Source organism: Salarias fasciatus, chromosome 18 (assembly GCF_902148845.1).
Source record: "Salarias fasciatus chromosome 18, fSalaFa1.1, whole genome shotgun sequence".
NCBI classification, from domain to species: Eukaryota; Metazoa; Chordata; class Actinopteri; order Blenniiformes; family Blenniidae; genus Salarias; species Salarias fasciatus.
This window is the reverse complement of record NC_043762.1, coordinates 28,842,125-28,862,928: the sequence shown is the minus strand read 5'-3', so window position 1 is coordinate 28,862,928 and position 20,804 is coordinate 28,842,125. Positions and strand designations below refer to the sequence as shown.

The 20,804-nt window shown below is 45.8% G+C and overlaps 2 protein-coding genes across 2 annotated transcripts; both read left to right on the top strand.

The window, feature by feature from the left end:
- Positions 1-830: 830 nt before the first annotated feature.
- best4 (bestrophin 4) lies at positions 831-3,201 on the top strand. The gene is made up of 8 exons (XM_030116043.1): positions 831-1,413; positions 1,495-1,728; positions 1,798-1,952; positions 2,037-2,114; positions 2,203-2,355; positions 2,502-2,582; positions 2,663-2,817; positions 2,976-3,201. Exons 2-8 carry the CDS (start codon positions 1,566-1,568, stop codon positions 3,199-3,201), a joined length of 1,011 nt encoding a protein of 336 aa, XP_029971903.1. The 5' UTR covers positions 831-1,413; positions 1,495-1,565.
- A 1,329-nt stretch (positions 3,202-4,530) lies between these two features.
- LOC115406005 (E3 ubiquitin-protein ligase HECTD3-like) lies at positions 4,531-20,804 on the top strand. The gene is made up of 20 exons (XM_030115851.1): positions 4,531-4,658; positions 7,897-8,300; positions 8,523-8,779; positions 8,857-9,013; positions 9,261-9,376; positions 9,468-9,578; positions 9,666-9,748; positions 9,846-10,011; positions 10,135-10,216; positions 11,002-11,184; positions 11,269-11,321; positions 13,961-14,129; positions 14,220-14,333; positions 18,715-18,804; positions 18,965-19,171; positions 19,286-19,415; positions 19,564-19,638; positions 20,246-20,327; positions 20,446-20,517; positions 20,666-20,804. Exons 2-20 carry the CDS (start codon positions 7,959-7,961, stop codon positions 20,736-20,738), a joined length of 2,562 nt encoding a protein of 853 aa, XP_029971711.1. The 5' UTR covers positions 4,531-4,658; positions 7,897-7,958; the 3' UTR covers positions 20,739-20,804.

The following is a 20,804-nucleotide window of genomic DNA, read 5'->3' as shown; positions in this document are numbered from 1 at the left end:
GAGATTTACTGGAGACTGCTGCAACGATGTGAAAAATCAACAAGAGAGCTGACTGCAGCAGGCAGTGACAAAAGGCTGAGGGCCGGGAGGGACGAGCCTGCTGTCTGGACCCTTCTTATCACATATCACATGTAAATACCACTGAAAAGCCTGCTGAGAGGCATACATGTCCTGAGATAACAGGTACAAAGTACAGGAGATGTATGGAGCAGAGAGAGGGCGAGAGAGATAGGGTTAGGGTTACATCACTAAATCACTCATAAGCTTAAAAGTATAGGACGTCTCACACCTGTTCTGTTCTGTGCTTGAGCTGCACATTAGTGTAGTGGTTAGCACGGCTATCTCGCCCTGGGAACAGCTCTGGTTTGAGTCCAGGCTTGGGGGGTCTCTATGTCTGGAGTTTCCATGTTCTTCCTGTGTGTGCCTGAGTTTGCTCCAACAGTCCAAAGATGCAGAGTTTGTACATGTTTACAACATTTCAAGTTCTCATTCTTTTAAATATATTTTCACAATGAAGGCAATAAACAAAGTGCTTTATTGCTGATTGGGTTTTTTAATGATTTTCAGGGGGCAAAACATTCCAAACATCTTTTTCATCCATGCAACAAACTTGTGACTTACTTCTCAATTTCATAAACTTATGTGAACATGTGAGGCATCTGATGCATTCCCCAGTCGTGTCTGAAGTTTTAATTTATTTAACTTTTTATTTTAGAACCACTTCATTATTCTTGTATTCCTCTGCTGAGAATGTGTTTTTTCTTTCTTTTTCTTCTGTCATAATTGTAAGAACTGACTTTCAACATTTTTCCTGCTGAGGACCTGAAATGAAAAGTGCCAGTGACTTATAATAATTTGATCTTTAAATGATCCTGTAGAAACTCCATAAAAGATCTCTGAAACCATCAGTGATCAACAGATGTGCAGACTGCAGTTTGATTCTGGTTTTATTCTCTCCGGAGGCGTGTTTCTCTCAGGCCGAGGGTTCCCAGGTGATAAATTTAAAAGGTGACTTTATGATGGCGTAACGCCGAGGCTTAAAATGAGGCCCGGCTGCAAGGATGTTCCTTTCAGGACGGGATTCGAGCATGACGGTGTCCTACACTCTGGAGGTGGCCAACGCCCGCTTCGGCGGCTTCTCCAGGCTCCTCTTCAGGTGGAAGGGAAGCATCTACCGGCTGCTGTACAAAGAGCTCCTGGTGTTTTGTGGAGTTTATCTATTTTTCAGCCTGTATTACAGGTAAACGGTTCACTGTCCTTCATTCAGTCCGTGCTGTCCTGCAGCACCTCTTATTTCCCGCCCGCTCCGCAGATTCATCCTCAGCCCGAAGCAGCAGGATCTGTTCGAGCGCGTCGCCCTGTACTGCGACCGCTTCACCAACAGCAGCTTCATCCCCGTGCTGTTTGTGCTCGGTGAGGCTGAACCGGCCGGCTCCATGCAGAGGCTGCTTCCCCCGCCGTCTCCTCTAACGCGACGCCTCTGGATGGGTGCAGGTTTCTATGTGACCACGGCCTTCAACCGCTGGTGGGGTCAGTACACCAGCTTCCCGCTGCCGGACAACCTGATGATGGTGGTCTCCGGGAACGTGCACGGGGCGGACCGGAGGGGCCGCCTGCTGCGGAGGACCCTCATGAGATACGCCAACCTGTCCTCGGTCCTCATCCTCCGCTCCATCAGCACCAGGGTTCACAAGCGCTTCCCAACCCTGGAGCACGTTGTGGAGGCCGGTGAGGAAAACCGGGCCAAGTGATGGTTGTTTCAGGGTTTGAACTCTAAACAGCGTGTTCTGTCCGAAGGCTTCATGACCACGGACGAGCTGAAAAAGTTCGAGTCTCTGCACTCTGACTTCAACAAGTACTGGATGCCGCTGACCTGGTTCACCAACCTGGCGTCCAGGGCGAGGGAGGAGGGCCGAGTGAGGGACGACGTCGCTCTGAGGCTGCTGATGGACGTGAGCTGCTCATCCGTCAAACATTCACAGATGATAAACGCTCATAAAACTGTCTCTCTGTAATTGCGTGAGCTGTGTTTGCAGGAGCTTAATAATTACAGAGCCAAGTGCAGCCTGCTGTTTCACTACGACTGGATCAGCATCCCTCTGGTTTACACGCAGGTATCCTCACCTGCTGAAACGTCTGCTCTAATCATGAACTTATCAGGAAATGTGAGCGGCTTGTGTTCTTAATTGCTCATCTGTGCAGGTAGTAACCATCGCAGTCTACTCCTTTTTCGCCTTCTGTGTGATTGGACGACAATTCCTGAACCCTGAGAAGGGATACAGCGATCACAAGATAGACATGTACGTCCCCGTCTTCACCCTGCTGCAGTTCTTCTTCTACACCGGCTGGCTCAAGGTGGCGTGTCGCTCCCCTTGTTTAAAGTTTTATGACAGCTCACATCCCATTGCTCACTTCACCATTCGTTGTGTTGCTTTCAGATGAACATGTTTAAATAAAGGTTTTGCAGGATTTCTTGTAGAAACATGATTTCTGCTCTGCAGGTGGGAGAACTGATCATCAATCCATTTGGTGAGGATGACGACGACTTTGAAACCAACCAGCTGATTGACCGGAACATCGAGGTTTCTCCTCTCCCCTGATTTGTCACAGATGACCATCAGACATCTTGGGTCATGTGTCGGTTTGCGTCTCGCTGCCTCAGGTGTCGATGCTGGCCGTGGACGACATGTACCAGAGCCTGGCTCCCATCGTAGAGGACAAACACTGGATGCAGAGGAAGTTCTCCGTCCCTTACACCGTGGCCACGGCCGCCGAGACCCTCAGACCAGCTTTCAAAGGATCCACCTTCAACATGAGGTACAGAACGGGGCCCAGGACAGACCTGCATGCTGTCTGTTGAAGAAGAAAGCCTTCACCTTCTGCCTTCATGGGTTTGACAGCCCTGCGATTCTCTCTTTACCAGCTTCTCACACGTTTGAGGACATTTGAGAGTAAACTGTCTTTTATAATTGCAGGATGAGTGTGGAGGACCTTGAGATTTACCAGCCCACAGACCAGCAGTATTTCCACGGTTCTCTGGCTGATGGGCTGCAGCGCCTCCTGCAGAACGACGAGGGCGGCGCCCGACCCGCGGCGAATGTCTCGTCACACCTGAACAGGGACGATGAGGACGACGAAGCTGACTGTGACGTCCCCGGACAAGACAGAGGACTGATCAAAGTTGTAGTGGAACGTTTCTAGAGAAAATGATTCTTCTGATTTTTTTTTTTAATCACCGCTGGATAAAAAATATGACACCAAAATCTCTTTGCTGGTTTGACCTGCTGTTATCTGTTTGAATCACATTTTAACAATGATTTGCTTTGGGTTTGAATGTGAAGGATGGAGGTTATAACGTCAACAGCTCACTTTTTGCCTCAAAATTTAAAAGAAGATAGTTTTACTAAATACTGAGAAAGTCCATGAGTATAGTCCATCTGTATTTAGCTTCACAGCCTAATTTACTTATTTTAAACATTTTCATTGATAAAAAGTACCATTTCTACAATTAATAATGAGTTTTGAAAAAGCCTGAAAACAAAACAAAAAACTTCAGTTATAACATTCAGTTTTTCATTTATTTCTGAAAAGAATAAAAGATTTAGTTCAAAACTTTAGTCATAGCTCTCTGTGAAATGTATTATGACTTATTTTACATTTATGACAAAATTAATAATTATGCAATGAATGTGATTATTGTGTATCATTCATGCATGTGCTGTTTACCTTCTAATCTACACCTGACACACTCAGATGTTTGTTTGTTTGTTTTTTTTGCTCTCAATAGAACTTTTATTTATTCTGATGGCTCTGACAATGAAAAGTGGATATTTGTGTGTTTTGTAAATGTTCTTCCATAAAGTAACTGAGACACAGGAATACAAGGGACCAGTGGTAATGACGTGGTATTATGATGTACTGTGTTTATGTAATATTTATTATTGCTTTTTATTTCTTTCATTTGTCATGCTTTTGAAAGCTTTTAACTAAATGTCCCCGTGAAATTCTAAGGTACTTGTTTTTGTGTTGTTTTTATCCTTTCCTCTGCTGTTATGGAGCACTTTCATGTTTTCAAATGAAAAGTTTGCTACAAATAAAAAAAAGTATAATCTTTATTATTGTTGTTGTTGATTTTTAGCATTTTGTTTTATTTACGAAATTAACTTTCACAAACCTACATTGGTCTTCAATACTATTCCAAGACATTTTACATTAGGTATTCTTTCAAGTTCTCTGAACATTTAAGCTTTAATGTGTATGTATGAGTGTGTGTGGCACACGCGCTCCCGCGTGTACGTGCCCGCGCACGCACACACACTTACCTCGACCTATGCACTTCTGCACACCCACATAGAAATACACACATAACACACAGTCTGTATGTAGCTGAACACGTCTGACAGTGTTTGAGAGGACTGCGACTACGGAAGGTCAGAAGGCTCAAAACAGTCGATTTGCGCTTCCGCGTTTACGGAACCGGCGGCGTTGGACTCCCGGCGTTCAGAGAAACTCCAGCTGGGCGGAGGTTCGGTACCTTTCACTGTTTCTGGACACTACTCTGGGTTTTAATCAAAGCGAAGTGAGTTTTTCCGTAGAGAGCGTGGCTTGTCCTAAACTGGGCAGCCCGTCCACTGACTGCAACTTTGAGTGAGCTGCTGGTGAGAACAGACACACCATGGACATGAAATATATTAATACATGATTGATTTAAAATATGCGACTGAATTCAGTGTTACTGGGAGTTAGTTTGGTTGTCGTCTGAGTGACTGGAGTCTTTAAATAGAGCCGCTGAGGAAACGGGGCGGTGTGTTTGAATGGGAAAAGTTGACACGCAGTGATGCAGTAATAAACACTTTTTAAAATAATTATCACAATAAGTCATAATATCGTCTGGGGATTTCCTCATGGAATTCTAACATGAAGAAATCCTCAAATTAAAAGACATTTGTATCTAGTAGACAGTTGTTTTCTTTATCTACATAGATAATAAAGCCAAATATCTCACTTTTATTTATCAGTGTGAACAGGGTGTGTTTTTGTCTTTCGATATGTATTCTCAACAGCAGAGCTGTCAAATGCAGTGTAATTTAGAGGACACAGATATAATACCACAGGGGGCAGTGGCAGTTCAGAGATGAGAGAGGTGGACTTTGGCTCAGGATTTCACAGGCTGAACTCTCAACCGATGTGGGATCACTGTGGATCCATACTCCAAGAACATTCCAAGGAGCTCCAAGGAGCATTGTCGACAGACCCTTATGATATTAATTTTACCATTCAAACAATCCCTCATTCTACCATCAAACAACACACTAATGCTCATTGAGCCAAGCTAACCTATATGCCTCAGAAAGCAGGATAAAGTCACAAACCAGTTCACAAACTTGTTGTGAAGAACAAATACACACACACACACACACACACACACACACACACACACACACACACACACACACACACACGCAGCCCGACCGGTGTCAGTCTCAGAGCGTTCGCTGTCCATGGTGCTGAAAGCTCAGATAAAAAGTCACGGGCTAAATCTGTACCATCTTTGATACAGCTTAAATGTAAAATGAACACAGCTGGTCTAAAATTACACAATCTGTTCAGATAGATACAGACACAGCTATCTATATCTTTTGGAATTCATGTACAATAAATAAAAACAAAGACTCCGTGGTCTCTTATAGTTGAGAGCAACACAAGGCACATTCAAATAGGCAGGTGTTCAAGACCACAGCATTCTGATAAAGATAATATTTTTGAAGGTTTCACTGACTCACCAATGGCTCTGTCTGTGCTGGTGCAGTGCAGTTCAGTTGATTCCTCCATAATCCTTGAACATCCTCGAACAAAACAATCCAGGTAACGTGGAAAACAACTTTCAGAACTTTGTGCATGGATCAAAATGATCCGGCAGTGTTTGTGGTGCAGTTGTGCTGCAGCAGGGCTCCTGGCGGTCCGCCGACATTAGGTTTTGGGTAGTACCGCTAGCGGCTAGCATAGCCTCGTCTTCAGTCACTGCAACCGGCGTTGTTGGGCTCTCGCGGCCATGGTGCAGTGTTGATGAAAAGTAAGATGTTAGTTCATGACAAGAAGCAACCAACTTCTCTTTCCTCTCTTTTGCGTTTCTCTTGAATGCGCCAGATTGGTGTTTTTTCTTTTCCATTTTTGCTGTTTAACTTCCCTCCAAAGAGTTCAGATCAATAGGCCACAAGGTGAACCATGAAAAAGTGGCTAGAAAATGATTTTCGTTCCCATGTCTGGGCACTACTTTTTAGATGCATTTTTGTTAGAATATACCCTTACGGACTTGAGGTTAAAAGTTCTCCGCAATACATGCTGCAGTTTTTTTTGTCAGAAGCCATATAGCTAAATAAATATAAATTGAAAAAAAAAAACAAAAAAAAAACTAACTTCTATGGTGCTAAATTCACTTGTTTTATTTATCAACATCCACTTAGCAACACAAAATCTCTCTTAAATTGACACTGATACATTCACACTTTGAGGAGCAGGATTTTTAGTCATCCGGGTCTCTGTTTGTTAACGCTCCATCTTCAATGTGTCGTCCTCTACCAATGGGTGAGGGTACACACACAACACCTTTCAGACAATGTCTCATTATTGCTGCTTGGTAGCTTAGTTTGACCTTTTGCGGTGTTGGTGTAGAGCAGGGGTGTCCAAAGTGGGTCCTGGAGGGCCACAGCCCTGCTGGTTTTCCATGTCTCCCTGCTTCAACACAGCTGATTGCAATGAGGCTCGTTATCTGGCTTTCTGCTGAACCTGGTGATAGAACCCTCATGAGATTCAGGTGTGTTGAAGCAGGGAGACATGGAAAACATGCAGGGCTGCGGCCCTCCAGGACCGACTTTGGACACCCCTGGTGTGGAGCATCACGTGCTGGAGGCATTGATACTTCAGATAAAGCTGATGATGCCATGCAGAATGCTCTGCAGCTTGCATCGTTCACATTTTCAGCAGATGACTGGCCATACAGGTGGCACACTATTGCAAAGTACTTCAAAGATGTACTGGTCCAGGTTAAAACTTCTACCCAGATCTGAAAATGCAGTGAGGTATTCTGCTTTCTCACAAGCTACAGAAAATGTCTTTTTTTTTTTCCTTGCCATGACGAGCACTAGTAGAGTCACAGCCTGAGAAGGTGCAGAACACAAACTCTGTCATGATCATCCCGCCCCCAGCCGGTCTATCCTGGGATGAAGCTCTCTCCCCCCACGCTTCCCACAGGACCCTCCCCGGCGCTCCGGGAAGCTGCGCTCCTGCTGAGCGTCATGGAAGCGCGCACGGCTGCGGCACCCGCCGCTCTGAGCCACAGTCCAGCCCTCACTTTCCTCCCACATCACCGACGCCGAACTGGCAGAAATAAAAAAGAAATAAGGCTGGCAAAAGAAAGAAAACAAAAAGAAAGCGGGAAATGAGAAAAAAAATGAAATATTCCTTAAATGCGTGTTTTTACGTGCGACGTTTCGACTGGGGTCGGTCTTCTTCAGGCATAAACACACACACAAAAAAGAATATTTTCAGATGAATAAAGTGCACAATTCGGCCTCACAGAAAATAGAGGTTCTGGTCGTTCAACCAGAGGCTCACCACCCACCGAGGGAAGCGTAGCAGCCGGGTCCAATGTGGATTGGGTGGCAGCCGACGGCCGGGTGCCTGGGGACCTGATCCGCGGACACAGAGACTAGCCCATGACTGTTCATTGCAGGAAAAATAGGGACTTAATGGATGGTCATTAGAAAGCTTTACACTGTAAGAATATTTTGTTGTTGTGGCACAGGGAATCTTTTTCTGATTTATTTTAACCTAAAATATAGTGAAGGATGTTTATAAAAGCCTGTGATTAATAAATAATGCATTTTCTTTGTGCAGCTTTATGGTATCAGTCTGGAGATGCTGAACTGCTGTCTGGCTCCTCCATCATCTGCACCACCATGTCTCTGAGCAACAACCCACACTATCTGCTGGGCAGGATCCGCTTCCTGAACAGGTGTATTGAGAGTTTGGGGAAGGGGGAGTCGGTACCCGAGTGTCTGTGTTATGTCCCCAAAGAGGAGTGCTACAAAATCTGCAAGGACTCATCATCTGCCTCTGCCTCCTGCGGAGCTTCCACCGGCTCCATTGGAACTCTCATATCAGTCTATGAAAGTCCTCATCATCCTCCAAATAGCAAGAAATTATGCAAATACAATCTTGAACTGAAGAAAGGAACTTGCATCCAAACAACAGGAGAAACATACTGTAACGACCAGGGCCTGTGGGTGAAAATCAGTCAGGTAAGATCTTGTCTTGCTTCCTTTTAACAGTAGTTTCTGTATTTCCATGATGTAAGTGTCACGAGATATTTTTTATCTTACGAACTCCTGAAATGTTTAACTACATACTTATATTACAGTACAGGGGACTCATTTTGCTTTAAGGAAATGAGTGAAAACGGCATGTTTCTGTTAAAAAGATGAAAATAAATGCTGACAAAAACAACGGCTGTCTGTCTTCAGGAGCAGCTGGAGGAGCAGCGTCCGGGCCAGGAGCTGGAGGAAGGCTGGATCCTGGTGTGTAAACACACTGAGGGGGGTGACAGCCTGGTACCAGTGGAGTCTCCAGAAACCATCAGCAGGCAGCAGCAGCTCCTCGGCTTCGACCACAAACCCTGCAACCGGTGGGAGCAGGTGGTGGACGTGGTGGAAAACGCTCTTTACAAAACCAACAAACCCCAAATCGCGGTGTGTGACGGCGCTGCCGTCCAGAAGCTGAGGTGAGTCTGGTTGAATGAAGTCAAACTGGACAGTTGATGTTTTAGACAAATCCTAATGTAAACTTTGACCTTTCCAGGTACGTTCCTCCTGGATGGACGTTTGAATGTGATGAGGATCTGGTGCACTACTTGTACGACCAGAAAGAGAAAGAAGACGTGATGCAGAAGTGTGGGGAACACATCCTGGGATGTTTGAAAGACTCTGTGAGGAGCATCGGTGTGTCTTCAAATGAGGTGAGCATCATTTTGCTTTTCACAAACATTTTCTGACACAGATTATCTGGTTGTTTTTACTTTGATGCAAGCCTTTAGAAAAATTTAAATTTGTCATATTGACAAAACTCTTAAAAGCATAAATAGCAAAGATTCTGTCTCAAGTAAAATGTTTTATCCATGTAGTGAATTTCATGTGTTTAATAAGTATTTACCTTTTCCACATTCGTTTCTCCTTTCATGCCACCTTGATGTTTGGTGATGTGAGACTTATTACGGCCCGAGATGTATGACGGATGAGGACGCTGACACATACTGGGAGAGTGCAGGCAAACGAGGAGAACACTGGATCCGCCTGGAGATGAGGAGAGGCGTTGTGGTCAAGTAAGAAGCCCCCTCCCACATGCTGTCTTAGAAGTTCCTGATAAATTGTGAGCATGCTTCTATTGTGCCTGTTTTTGTTTTTGTCCATCAGGAAAATGATGCTGAGTGTAAACGTGGAAGACGGTGACTTTATGCCCAAGAAAATCACAATCCATGGAGGCGGTAAACACCTGAAGAAACTGAATGAAGTCGAAGTCGATGAGTGAGAAAATCATTTCTCATCGCCAGGAGGCTTTTTAGATTTATTGTTCTGTTGCTGATATAATTGATTGTTTCTGTTGGAATCCAGAACTGTGACTGGAGAAGTGTGTGTACTGCAGGATATGACCTGCCATTTTCCTGTCATCGAGATTCGAATCGAGGAGTGTGTAGGTCAGGCTGTTTGTTTTCCTCCTGCCTTCAAATAGTCTTTCAACAGAAACCTTTGGAGATGCAAACTCAAGACGTGTTTTCTCCTTGTCCCTCACAGACGACGGGACAGACGTCCGGATCCGAGGCTTGTCGATCACACCGTACCGTGACAACGACCTTGGCCTCAATGCTGACAAGTTCCGGTCCTCTAAGCTGGTGCGCTACCCCCGTCTGCTGAGTGTCCCACCTGACGTCCTGTACCACAGAGCGCTGCTCATTCAGAGGTAGGCCGTCCTCCTTGGACCACCTGTTACAAGTGGAAAAGCACCGTGTCTTCCTGGGTTGAGAGGCGTGGCTTTACAGCGATGTTCTGGCAGTGGGTCCACTTATCCGTCTTGCCTCTGCAGGTTCGTCCATCTCCTGGACAGCGTGCTGCCCTATTTGGTGCCAGCCTGGAACTTCAGCCTTGGTGACTTCAGCAAAATCAAGGTGATTCATCTGAACACTTTCCATGAATACATCTGATACATTCGTTTCAGAAAATCAAAAATCATTGAGTTCTTTGTAAGAAATTACTCAAACAAGACTCCATGTGACCTATGAAGTTTAAAGTAAAAGTACGGTTTAAACAGTTTTCATGTTGTTTATAGAATGAAGTAGAACAATATACTCACCTGGAAGGCTTTTCTGATCCAAACAGTGCTTCGGTAGAAATTTTGATCCAAAATCGAACGGCGGACATCCGTATACAGCTAGCAGACGGGGCATGTGTAACGCCGCTCTTGAAACGGCTTTAATCGTCCATAAACTCAAAAGGACACCCTTCATATTCGCAGTTCTCGTCCAAAACATCTTCATCCGATAGATATTCGTCCATTTTGCACTAAACTGGAAGAAGAAAGTTGTTGTGTACTTCTTCATCGGAGTAATGGCGGGTGGAGACCAACAACTTAGGTGCATACCGCCACCTACTGTATCTCTTGGTGAATGTACAGTACTTCAGGTTACATTCTAATCACTGTTGTGTAGACTCTGGTAGCCCCTGAACCAATGAGCCATACTGCGCATGCGCGAGGCTGCCGTAAACAAAGCTTTCAGTTCAGAGGTCAGCAAAACCACAACATGTCTCTCTTGACACCGGGTTGTCATGGAGGAGTGGCGGACCATGATGAAACTAATGAGTTGAAAATTTGAGCACATATCAAGCGAACACTTGATATTTAGTTCACTCCTACATGAATCCTTTCTGTATTTGTCATTTCTTGTAACTGTAGAGCGCAAAGCAGTTTTTGCTGCTGTCCAAACACCGCGCTGAGCTCATTGCTCAGAGCCTGCAGGACTCGGAGACCCCAGAGCCATCAGAAACACCAACAGTGATGCTCAACAGGTTTCTGGCCATGGCGCACAGAGAAAACCCGTCTCTGGACTCCAGCTGCAGGAAAAGCCTGTTCAATCAGGTATTGACTGTCATGATGGAGATATTTACACTGCGGTGGGTAGATGTTCAGAACAGTCTGATATTAAGGATTTTCTTCCTTCAGATGTACGGAGCTCTCAAGGGATCTGCCAAACTGAAGAAGACTTTGAATTACAGGTAACATATTTCTTGGATATTTATCGATCTAATAGTGATTGTAACAGAGCGGTTCCATCCATCCATCCATTTTCTACCACTTATCCGGGACCGGGTCGCGGGGCAGCAGTCTAAGCAGGGATGTCCAGACGTCCCTGTCCCCAGACACTTCCTCCAGCTCTTCCGGGGGGATCCCAAGGCATTCCCAGGCCAGCTGAGAGACATAGTCTCTCCAGCCTGTCCTAGGTCTTCCCCGGGTTCTCCTCCCAGTGGGACATGCCCGGAACACCTCCCCAGGGAGGCATCCAGGAGGCATCCTAAAGAGGTGTCCGAGCCACCACAGCTGGCTCCCCTCAATGTGGAGGAGTAGAGGCTCTACTCCGAGCTCCTCCCTGGTGACATAGCTCCTCACCATATCCCTAAGGGAGCACCCAGCCACCCTACGGAGCAAACTCATTTCAGCCACTTGTATCCGGGATTTTGTTCTTTCGGTCATGACCCAAAGTTCAGGACCATAGGTGAGGGTGGGAACATAGACTTAACCGGTAAATCGAGAATTTCGCCTTTCGACTAAGCTCCTTCTTCACCACGACGGACCGATACAACGACCGCATCACTGCAGATGCTGCACCGATCTGCCTGTCAATCTCACGCTCCATCCGTCCCCCTCTCGTGAACAAGACCCCGAGACACTTAAACTCCTTCACTTGGGCCAGAGTCTCCACCGACCTGGAGAGGGCAGGCCACCTTCTTCCAGTCGAGGATCATGGCCTCGGATTTGGAGGTGCTGATCCTCATCCCAGTCGCTTCACACTCGGCTGTGAACTGCCCCAGTGCATGCTGCAGGTCCAGGTTCGATGGAGCCAACAGGACAAAATCCTCTGCAAAAAGCAAAGATGAAATCCTGTGGTCCCCAAACAAGTCCGACTTACTGCCGGCAATGCGGACCAGATTCCTACTCCAGTCATACAGAGACCGGACGGCCCTTAACAAGGGGCCCTGGACTCCATATAACCTGAAGCACCCCCACAAGACACCACAAGGGACACGGTCGAATGCCTTTTCCAAGTCCACAAAACACATGAGAACTGGTCAGGCAAACTCTCACGAACCCTCGAGCACCCTATGAAGGGTATAGAGCTGGTCCAGTGTCCCACGACCAGGATGACAACCGCATTGTTCCTCCTGGATCCGAGGTTCGACTGTCGGTCGAATCCTCCTCTCCAGTACCCTGGAATAGACTTTCCCAGGGAGGCTGAGCAGTGTGATCCCCCTATAGTTGGAGCACATCCTCCGGTCCCCCCTTTTAAAAGGGGAATCACCACCACTCCGGTCTGCCAATCCAGAGGCACCGTCCCCGACCGCCACGCGATGTTGCAGAGACGTGTCAACCAAAACCGTCCCTGCACATCCAGAGACTTAAGGTACTTGAGGCGAATCTTGTGCAGCCCTGGTCTCTTGCCACCGAGGAGCTTACCAACCACCTCGGTGACTTCAGCTTGGGTTTTGGACGAGTCCACCTGTGAGACCTCAGCCTCTGCTTCCTCTATGGAAGACGTGGCGACAAGATTGAGGAGGTACTCAAAGTATTCCTTCCACCGTCCTATGATATCCCCAGTTGAGGTCAGCAGCTCCCCTCCTCCACTGTAAACAGTGTTACTAGAGACCTGCTTTCCCCTCCTGAGGCGCCGGACAGTTTGCCCGTAAGCCGAGACAACAGTGAGGCACCTGTCCCCGACCTGAAGGTGCATAGATGCGACCCTCTCGTTTATGGGAAGAACTCCAACATATGGCAGCTGAGCTGTGGAGCTATAAGCAAACCCACACCAGCCCGCCGCCTCTCACCACGGGCAACGCCAGAGAAGTGGAGAGTCCAGCCCTTCTCGAGGGATTGGGTCCCAGAGCTCTGGCTGTGTGTGGAGGTGAGCCCGACGATATCTTGCAGGTACCTCTCAACCTCCCTCACAAGCTTAGGCTCCTTCCTCCCCAACGAGGTGACATTCCATGTCCCTAGAGCTAGTCTCTGTGTCTGAGGATCGGTTGCTGGGCACCCTGCCCTCGGCTGCCACCCAATCCACATTGCACCCGGCCCCTACGGTTCCCTCGACGTGTGGTGGGTCCGCCGGAGGGTTGGCCCACGTCGCCCCTTTGGGCTGAGCCCGGGCAAAGGCCCAGCCACCAGGCGCTCACTTACGAGCCTCAACCCCAGGCCTGGCTCCAGGGTGGGGCCCCGCTTGCGCCATACCGGGCGACATCACGAACCTAGGTTTTATCATCATCATACGAGCTATTGACCTGCCCTTAGTCTGGCCCATCACCCAGGACCTGTTTGCCATGGGAGACCCTACCAGGGGGCATATAGCCCCCCAATAACATAGCTCTTGGGATCATGCTGCCACTCAAACTCCCCCACCACTTAAGGTGGCAGGTCAGGGGAGAGAATATGTCTCGGGGCTGGCCTGGGAACGTCTTGGGATCCTCCCGGAAGAGCTGGAGGAAGTGTCTGGGGACAGGGACGTCTGGGCATCCCTGCTGAGACTGCTGTCCCTGCGACTAGGTCCCGGATAAGTTGTAGAAAATGGATTAATGGGTGGATTTATCGATCTGATAGTGATTGCAACAAAGTGGTTCAAGTTCTCAATTTCTTTCAACCTCAACAGATGGCCCAGTACTTATTACCAATGGTGGAGATGTGACTTTATTGGTGAGGGAATCATCGACCACGGCGGTGGGTTTCGGGACAGCCTGACAGACATATCGGAGGAGCTTTGTCCTAGCTCCGCTGAGAGTCCGGTACCTCTGCCCTTCTTCATCCGGACTTCCAACCAAGTAACCGCTCCTCATCATTCAGTGCCCATTAGAAAGGAATTGAATTCAGAGTTGTCCCTTTACTGAATTCCTATTTTCTTTATCTTTTAGGATGCTTCAGACGCCAAAGATTACTACGTCCCAAACCCGGCCTGCAAAGAGTTCCACAAGTATGAGTGGATCGGTCAGCTCATGGGATGTGCCCTCAGAGGGAAGAACTTCTTGGTGAGTAGGACTCACTTTGTGACTGGAGCTCAGCTCAGACGCTCTGCTGAAAGTTACTCTAGATACTGCTCCGGACCCGACCTCAGGACACACACCAACAAACAACCAACAAACCTGAGGTTGAAACCTCTTCGCTGCGCAAGAGATCGCCTGCGGGACGCCCGGCCTCCTGTGGGGGTGCAGCGTGTCCGCTTGGTGCTCCGGGTTGGGGCTCGGCGCAGCTGCTAGTGTGCTAGTGTGCTAGCGGCTAGTGGCTAACAGGCGGTGGTAGCTGAAAGGAGGGCCGGAGGGGCGAGCAGGCAGCCCGGGCTCAAGGACCCATCCAGGGCGGCAAACACGCTCCGATCTACCGCACGAGGGAACCAGGTAAAGAGAGCCTCACTTCGTGAAGATTCGTGATTTGGGTAATGCCTCCGAAGGCTAAGCCGGCTAAGGAGGACAGCTATGCCAGCATCAGCTTGCTGACTGCTATGCTGGAGCAGCAGAAGGAATTTTATAAAGACATGATCAAACAGCAGCAAGAGAACTTTAAATCGTTTGTGGAGCTGCTAATGGACAGCACAACTAAGCGGCTGGATGGGATTGTGAAAGACTTGCAGGAAGTCAAATCTAGTTTACAGTTTACCGACAGCGCTGTGGATAAACTTCGCGCCGAGGAGAAGCGCACTATAGCCAAGCTGCAGAAGTTTGATGAGGACGTAAACATCACTCGCGAGGAGCTGAAAACATGGTCAGATAAACTGGATTACTTGGATGGCTACACTCGAAGAAATAACATCGTTGTGGATGGGATGAATGACAATCGAGAGGAAACGGCTGAAGTGACTGAGAGTAAAGTCCGACAACTTTTTACAACCAAGTTGGGTCTGAACGGCTCTGGCATGGAGATTGATGCAGCTTTTCGAGTGGGCCAGTATCGGGGGCAGGGAAGGCCCAGGATGATCATGGTAAAGCTTCAACGTTTCCGGGATAGACAGAGCATCCTCTCAGCATCCCCCAGGTTGAAGGGAAGCAATGTCTACATTAACGTGGACTACACGGACGCCGTCAGAAAGAAGAGGAGAGAGCTGCAAACGCAGCTAAAGGCAGCGAGGGAGCGAGGTGATCATGCTGTTCTGAAATATGATAAACTGATCGTTAAACCGAAATCACAGCTTGTGGAGACCACAACAGACGACTAGGCTCATCTATGTGGGCTCATGGTATGATCGTTTTTAGTCTTCCTGTACATTTGACATGGCTGTGCTTGCGTCAGCATTGAAATCTAAAGGTCTTTCAATTGCCCATATCAATATTTGTAGTCTGAGGAACAAAATTCATGAGATTGAATCACTTCTTTTAAGTGGTCTAAACGTGTTAGCTCTGTCTGAGACTCACTTGGATGACACATTTGATGAGAGTGCATTTAAAATTACAGGTTATTCACTTTACAGAAAAGACAGAAATATGTTTGGAGGTGGTGTTGCTTTGTACATTAAGGACTGTATGTGCGCTAAGCTTCGTTCTGATCTTATGCCACAAGATATTGAAAATGTATGGGTTCAATTACAGTCTCCGTACAGCAAACCAATTTTAGTAGGGTGTGTCTACAGACCTCCCAATTCAAACATGATGTATACTGAGCAAATGTTGGACATGATGAGTAGAGTGTCGGAAGAAAATAAGGACATGTTCTTACTAGGGGATGTTAATATTAACTGGCTGGATATTACATGTCCAGTGAGGAAGAAACTATGCTCTGTCTGCTCAACTTGTAACATCTCTCAGCTGATGACTGTTCCAACTAGAATCAAAGGCAATAGAGCTGGTTTTGACACCGCCACTTGCATAGATCACATCTATACTAATTTGCCCAAAATTTGCAGCAATGTAACATCAATGCCAGTGGGTTTTAGTGATCATCACCTTGTGGCTCTGAATATAAAAATGAATTCTCCAAAATCTGGACCCAAAACTATTTATAGAAGGTCGTTTAAATGGTTCAATATTGCTGACTTTTCTATTGAACTTGGGAATATTAAATGGGACAATATTTACTCTGAATCTAACCCAGTGGTGGCGTTGTCGATGTTTAATAATGTTTTCTGTCGATTTATAGACAAACATGCTCCATTGAGGAGAAGAATGGTCAAGTCAAATCATGCACCCTGGTTAGATCAAGAGTTAAGAATTTCTATGCCAGAGCGAGATGCTGCCAAGGTCACTGCCATCAAGTCAGGCAGACAATTGGACTGGACTCATTTCCGCAAGTTAAGAAATGTTACGGTAAAACTAAATAACTGTAAAAAGAAACAATATTATCAGCAAAAATTCAAAGAAGCCAGTAATAATAGTAAAATGATCTGGAGAACATTCAACACACTGTCAGGAAGGGGAGTAAACTCCATTCCTGCACATATTGACTCTGATAAAGGTTGTATTTCCAGGCCTGAAGATATAGCAAATTATTTCTCTGCTTATTATAACGATAAAGTTCAGGAATTAAGATCTAATATGAGCAAAGGGGACTCTGCACCTTCATCAGAAATAATAAAAAATGTAATCATGAAAAACAAAACTTGCACTTTTGATTTAACTGGAGTCGATGTGGACAAAGTTGAAGGGCTTCTCACTGCTCTATCTGACAGTATGTCAGCTGGTCTGGATTATATTGATGGTTGGTTTCTTAAACTCGTGGCAAAATCTGTGTCACGTCCCTTATGTCACATATTTAATGGGTGTCTGATATGTGGGGTTTTTCCTGATGAATGGAAAAAGGCTAAGATTATCCCTATTCCAAAAAACAATAAGGTGTCATTTAATGGTATGAACAGTTGACCAATAAGTATATTGCCGGTTTTGGGTAAGCTGATGGAGAGCATTATATGTGAACAAATTCAGAAGTATTTTGTGGACAATTGCCTACTCACGAAGTTTCAACATGCATATAAATCTCATCATTCCACTGTTACAGCTTTAGTTCACATGATCGATGACTGGTATCGTGCCTTGGACAATGGCAGCTTAGCGGGAGCTGTATTTCTTGATTTCAATGCTGCCTTTGACTTAATTAACCATGACCTCCTCATTTCTAAGCTTAAGTGCTATGGACTTTCTTCAAGGTCTTTGTTTTTGTTAAGAGACTATTTAAGAGATCGAAGCCAGCAGGTGCTTTATAACGCCTCTCTGTCTGGTAGCACTGGTGTCCCTTGCGGCCTTCCCCAAGGCAGTTGTCTGGGGCCATTTCTTTTTTCTGTTTTTACAAATGATCTACCTTATGTTTTAGAGAAGGCATCTTTTGTTATGTATGCGGATGATTCGACAATGTCCTATGTTAATCCAGACGTAAATGTGATCTCTAGTGTGCTGGAAGTGGAGCTGTCAGCTGTACTGAAATGGGTCAGAAATAATAATATGATTTTGAATGTTTCTAAAACTAAAACCATGCTTATAGGGAGTAAATTACATCTGCTGAAAAATGTGCAACTTGCACTTACCATGGATAATTCTTTGTTAGAACAGGTTCAAGAATTTAAGTTGCTGGGAGTTATAGTGGATCATCATCTCTCTGGGTCAAATCATATCGATCATGTGATCAGTAAAATGGGCGGAGCTATAGCTGTGATCAGAAGGTGCATGTATTATGTCACTCCAGAGATCATCAAACAGATCGTCCAGTCTCTTGTCTTATCTCAGCTCGAGTATTGTCCCGTTATATGGTCCGCCGCAAATAAATCTGATTTAGCTAAGTTGCAGGTTGCCCAAAATAAGGCTGCCCGTTTAGTTCTGAAATGTCCTCATACTACCAGGGTGAAAGACATGCACTCTACGTTGTCTTGGTTAATGTTTCATAGTAAAGTGCAATATACACTGTTAATGTTGTTGAAGAAGATCATTATATTTAAAGAACCTGACATTTTATTTCAGAGAGTGTCGTTTGTAAATCAGACCCGTGTTCATTCCACACGAAGTGCCTCTGGAGGAGACATGGTTGTTGACCGCCCTAGAAGCTGTTTTTTGCTGAAGTCATCTTTATACAGGGCTTCTCAGCTATGGAACAAACTACCTCATAGAATTAGAGACTCAAAGTTACAAGCATTTAAAAAATCTGTTAGATCTCTGGTGAGTGACACGTTGATTGAGTTGGGCTAAAGAGTTTCAATGTATGTGCGGCGAGAAGTGTCTTTGAAAACTTTTGTTTTAACTTTTTTTTTTTTTTTTTTGTGACTGTAATTTTCTGTTAATGTTTTTAATTGGGACCCCAGGAAGACTAGCAACCACCACGGTGGAAGCTAATGGGGATCCCTAAAAAATAAACAATAAACAATAAACAAACTTTCTACTTATTTTTGGGTTTCAGTGTTTTATGATAAAGTCCTGAACGAGTTTCTTGTGTCCGCAGGTCTTGGCTCTGCCCAGCCTGGTGTGGAAGCAGTTGACTGGAGAACCTGTCGTCTGGAGTAAAGACTTTCCAGCAGTCGACTCTGTGCTGGTGAGGATAATGTATATTTGTTCAACAGTCACAAGATGGCATGCTGTGTTCTCTATTCCTATTTCTACAGTTAAAAGGAAACATGAAAGCAAAGCAGCCTTGTTTGGTCACTGATTCTGTCCTGGTCCTGGCTCGCTGCTAAATGTGGACGTGTGTTCAGGTGAACCTGCTGGAGGCCATGGAGAACATGGACCAGGAGACGTTTGAGTTCAGGTTCGGGGAGGAGCTGGTCTACACCACACTGCTGACCGACGGCCAGATGGTGGAGCTCATCCCCGGCGGCAGCAACGTGTCGGTTCACTACAAGGACCGCAGCCAGTTCATCTGCCTGGTGCAGAAGGCTCGGCTGGAGGAGAGCAAACAGCAGGTGGGCCTTCACCTTCACTTCTCTTACCTCTCTGGTCTGAACTGCTGGCTTTCTTTTGTTCTTTCATGAAATGTGTGCACAGCTAAATGGGCAGTTGATTCTGTGGATGTGCAGATTGCAGCCTTGCGGGCGGGGCTGCTGAAGGTGGTCCCTCAGGCCGTGCTGGACCTGCTCACCTGGCAGGAAGTGGAGAAGAAGGTGTGCGGAGACCCAGAGATCACAGTGGAAGCTCTGAAACTATCTGGTGCGTGTCTTTGACAATTGCACACCTTTTCTGCTGTAAATATGCTTTTTCTATTGAAGCAAGTCGCACTTTGTGGTGTCTATGCGTTTTGTCAACACAACACTTTTGGAATGTCTTCAGGGAATTGATTCTTCTGATTTCCCCACAGCACAATTTGGAAGACAGCAGCAAAATGACCAGAGAGTGCAGTACTTATGGGAGGCGCTGACAAACTTCACCAATGGTCAGTTTACTGCTTCTGTTAATCTTTTTCTAATACAGTATATGTCTTTTGCCAAGTCAACTGCATATTTTTGGTGTCTTTTTCCAAAAATGTTGAGATGACGTGTAAAATGAAGATGAAGACAGATTGAATGATTGGTGAAAGGATGCTGTTTCCAATACTTGTAAACTAAATGACAACAGAAGAAAGAAACTTGTCAACTCTCCGAAATGTCATTTTAAATCAAAGAGATTAGTTTATTTTTTGCTTTTCCAGGGGTTTCCACAGGAAATCATGGAAACTTCTTATTAGGTGCTCTTTCTGCCACAACCCTGACTTGAGTCATGCTGAAGAAAAAGAATTAACCAGCTACAAAGATTAAATTCTTGACAAATGTTACATTATGTGAGTGGTTTATGATGTTGGTACTCCTACCCCTCTTCCTTTTGTATGTCTTGCTCTCATATCTGACATGCTGTCTGTTCTGTTGTGGGGAAAACATTTGCACCATGTTGTTTCTTTTTTACACATCTTATCAAGCCTTTTAGAACTTGGATTACCTCAAAGTTAATTGAGATGTCAAGGATTGAGCACAGCGACTTACAGGACTGTTGAATTCTGTTTCCAGAAGACCGCAGTCGCTTCCTCAAGTTTGTTACTGGTCGGAGTCGACTCCCCGCACCTTTCTGCGTCTATTTTGAAAGAGTAAGGTGAGCACCAATGAATTCCTTTTGACATCTCTGTTATGAAGGAGGGATGTCCTGTTCGAATCAAAGCTAAATTCTGAGCCGCCCTAAAGCAGCCGACGTATATTCTTTCTGAAAGCAGCTCTCCAACAAACGACGAGCTTCCCCGTGCATCGACTTGCACCAGCACTGTTGATCTACCAAAGTACACAAGGTACTGCTGATGTGCATGTGCTTTTTTGGGGGGGTAAATGAGAAAGAGCTGATTTCAAGTGTTTTGCAAAACATTTTGAAAAATAAAACTTCTGAAAAGCCACCTTGACTACCTTGTTGATGTTCTCCACTCCTTTGTTTCTCTTCAGCGCGAAGGCCTGTGAGGAGAAGCTGCGTTTTGCAGTGTACAACTGTATGAGCATCGACACTGACAGAGGCTGACAAGCCCTCCTGCTGCTCAACGACCACTGCATGCTCAACAAACTGCAGTTGAGAAGAAACACTCCA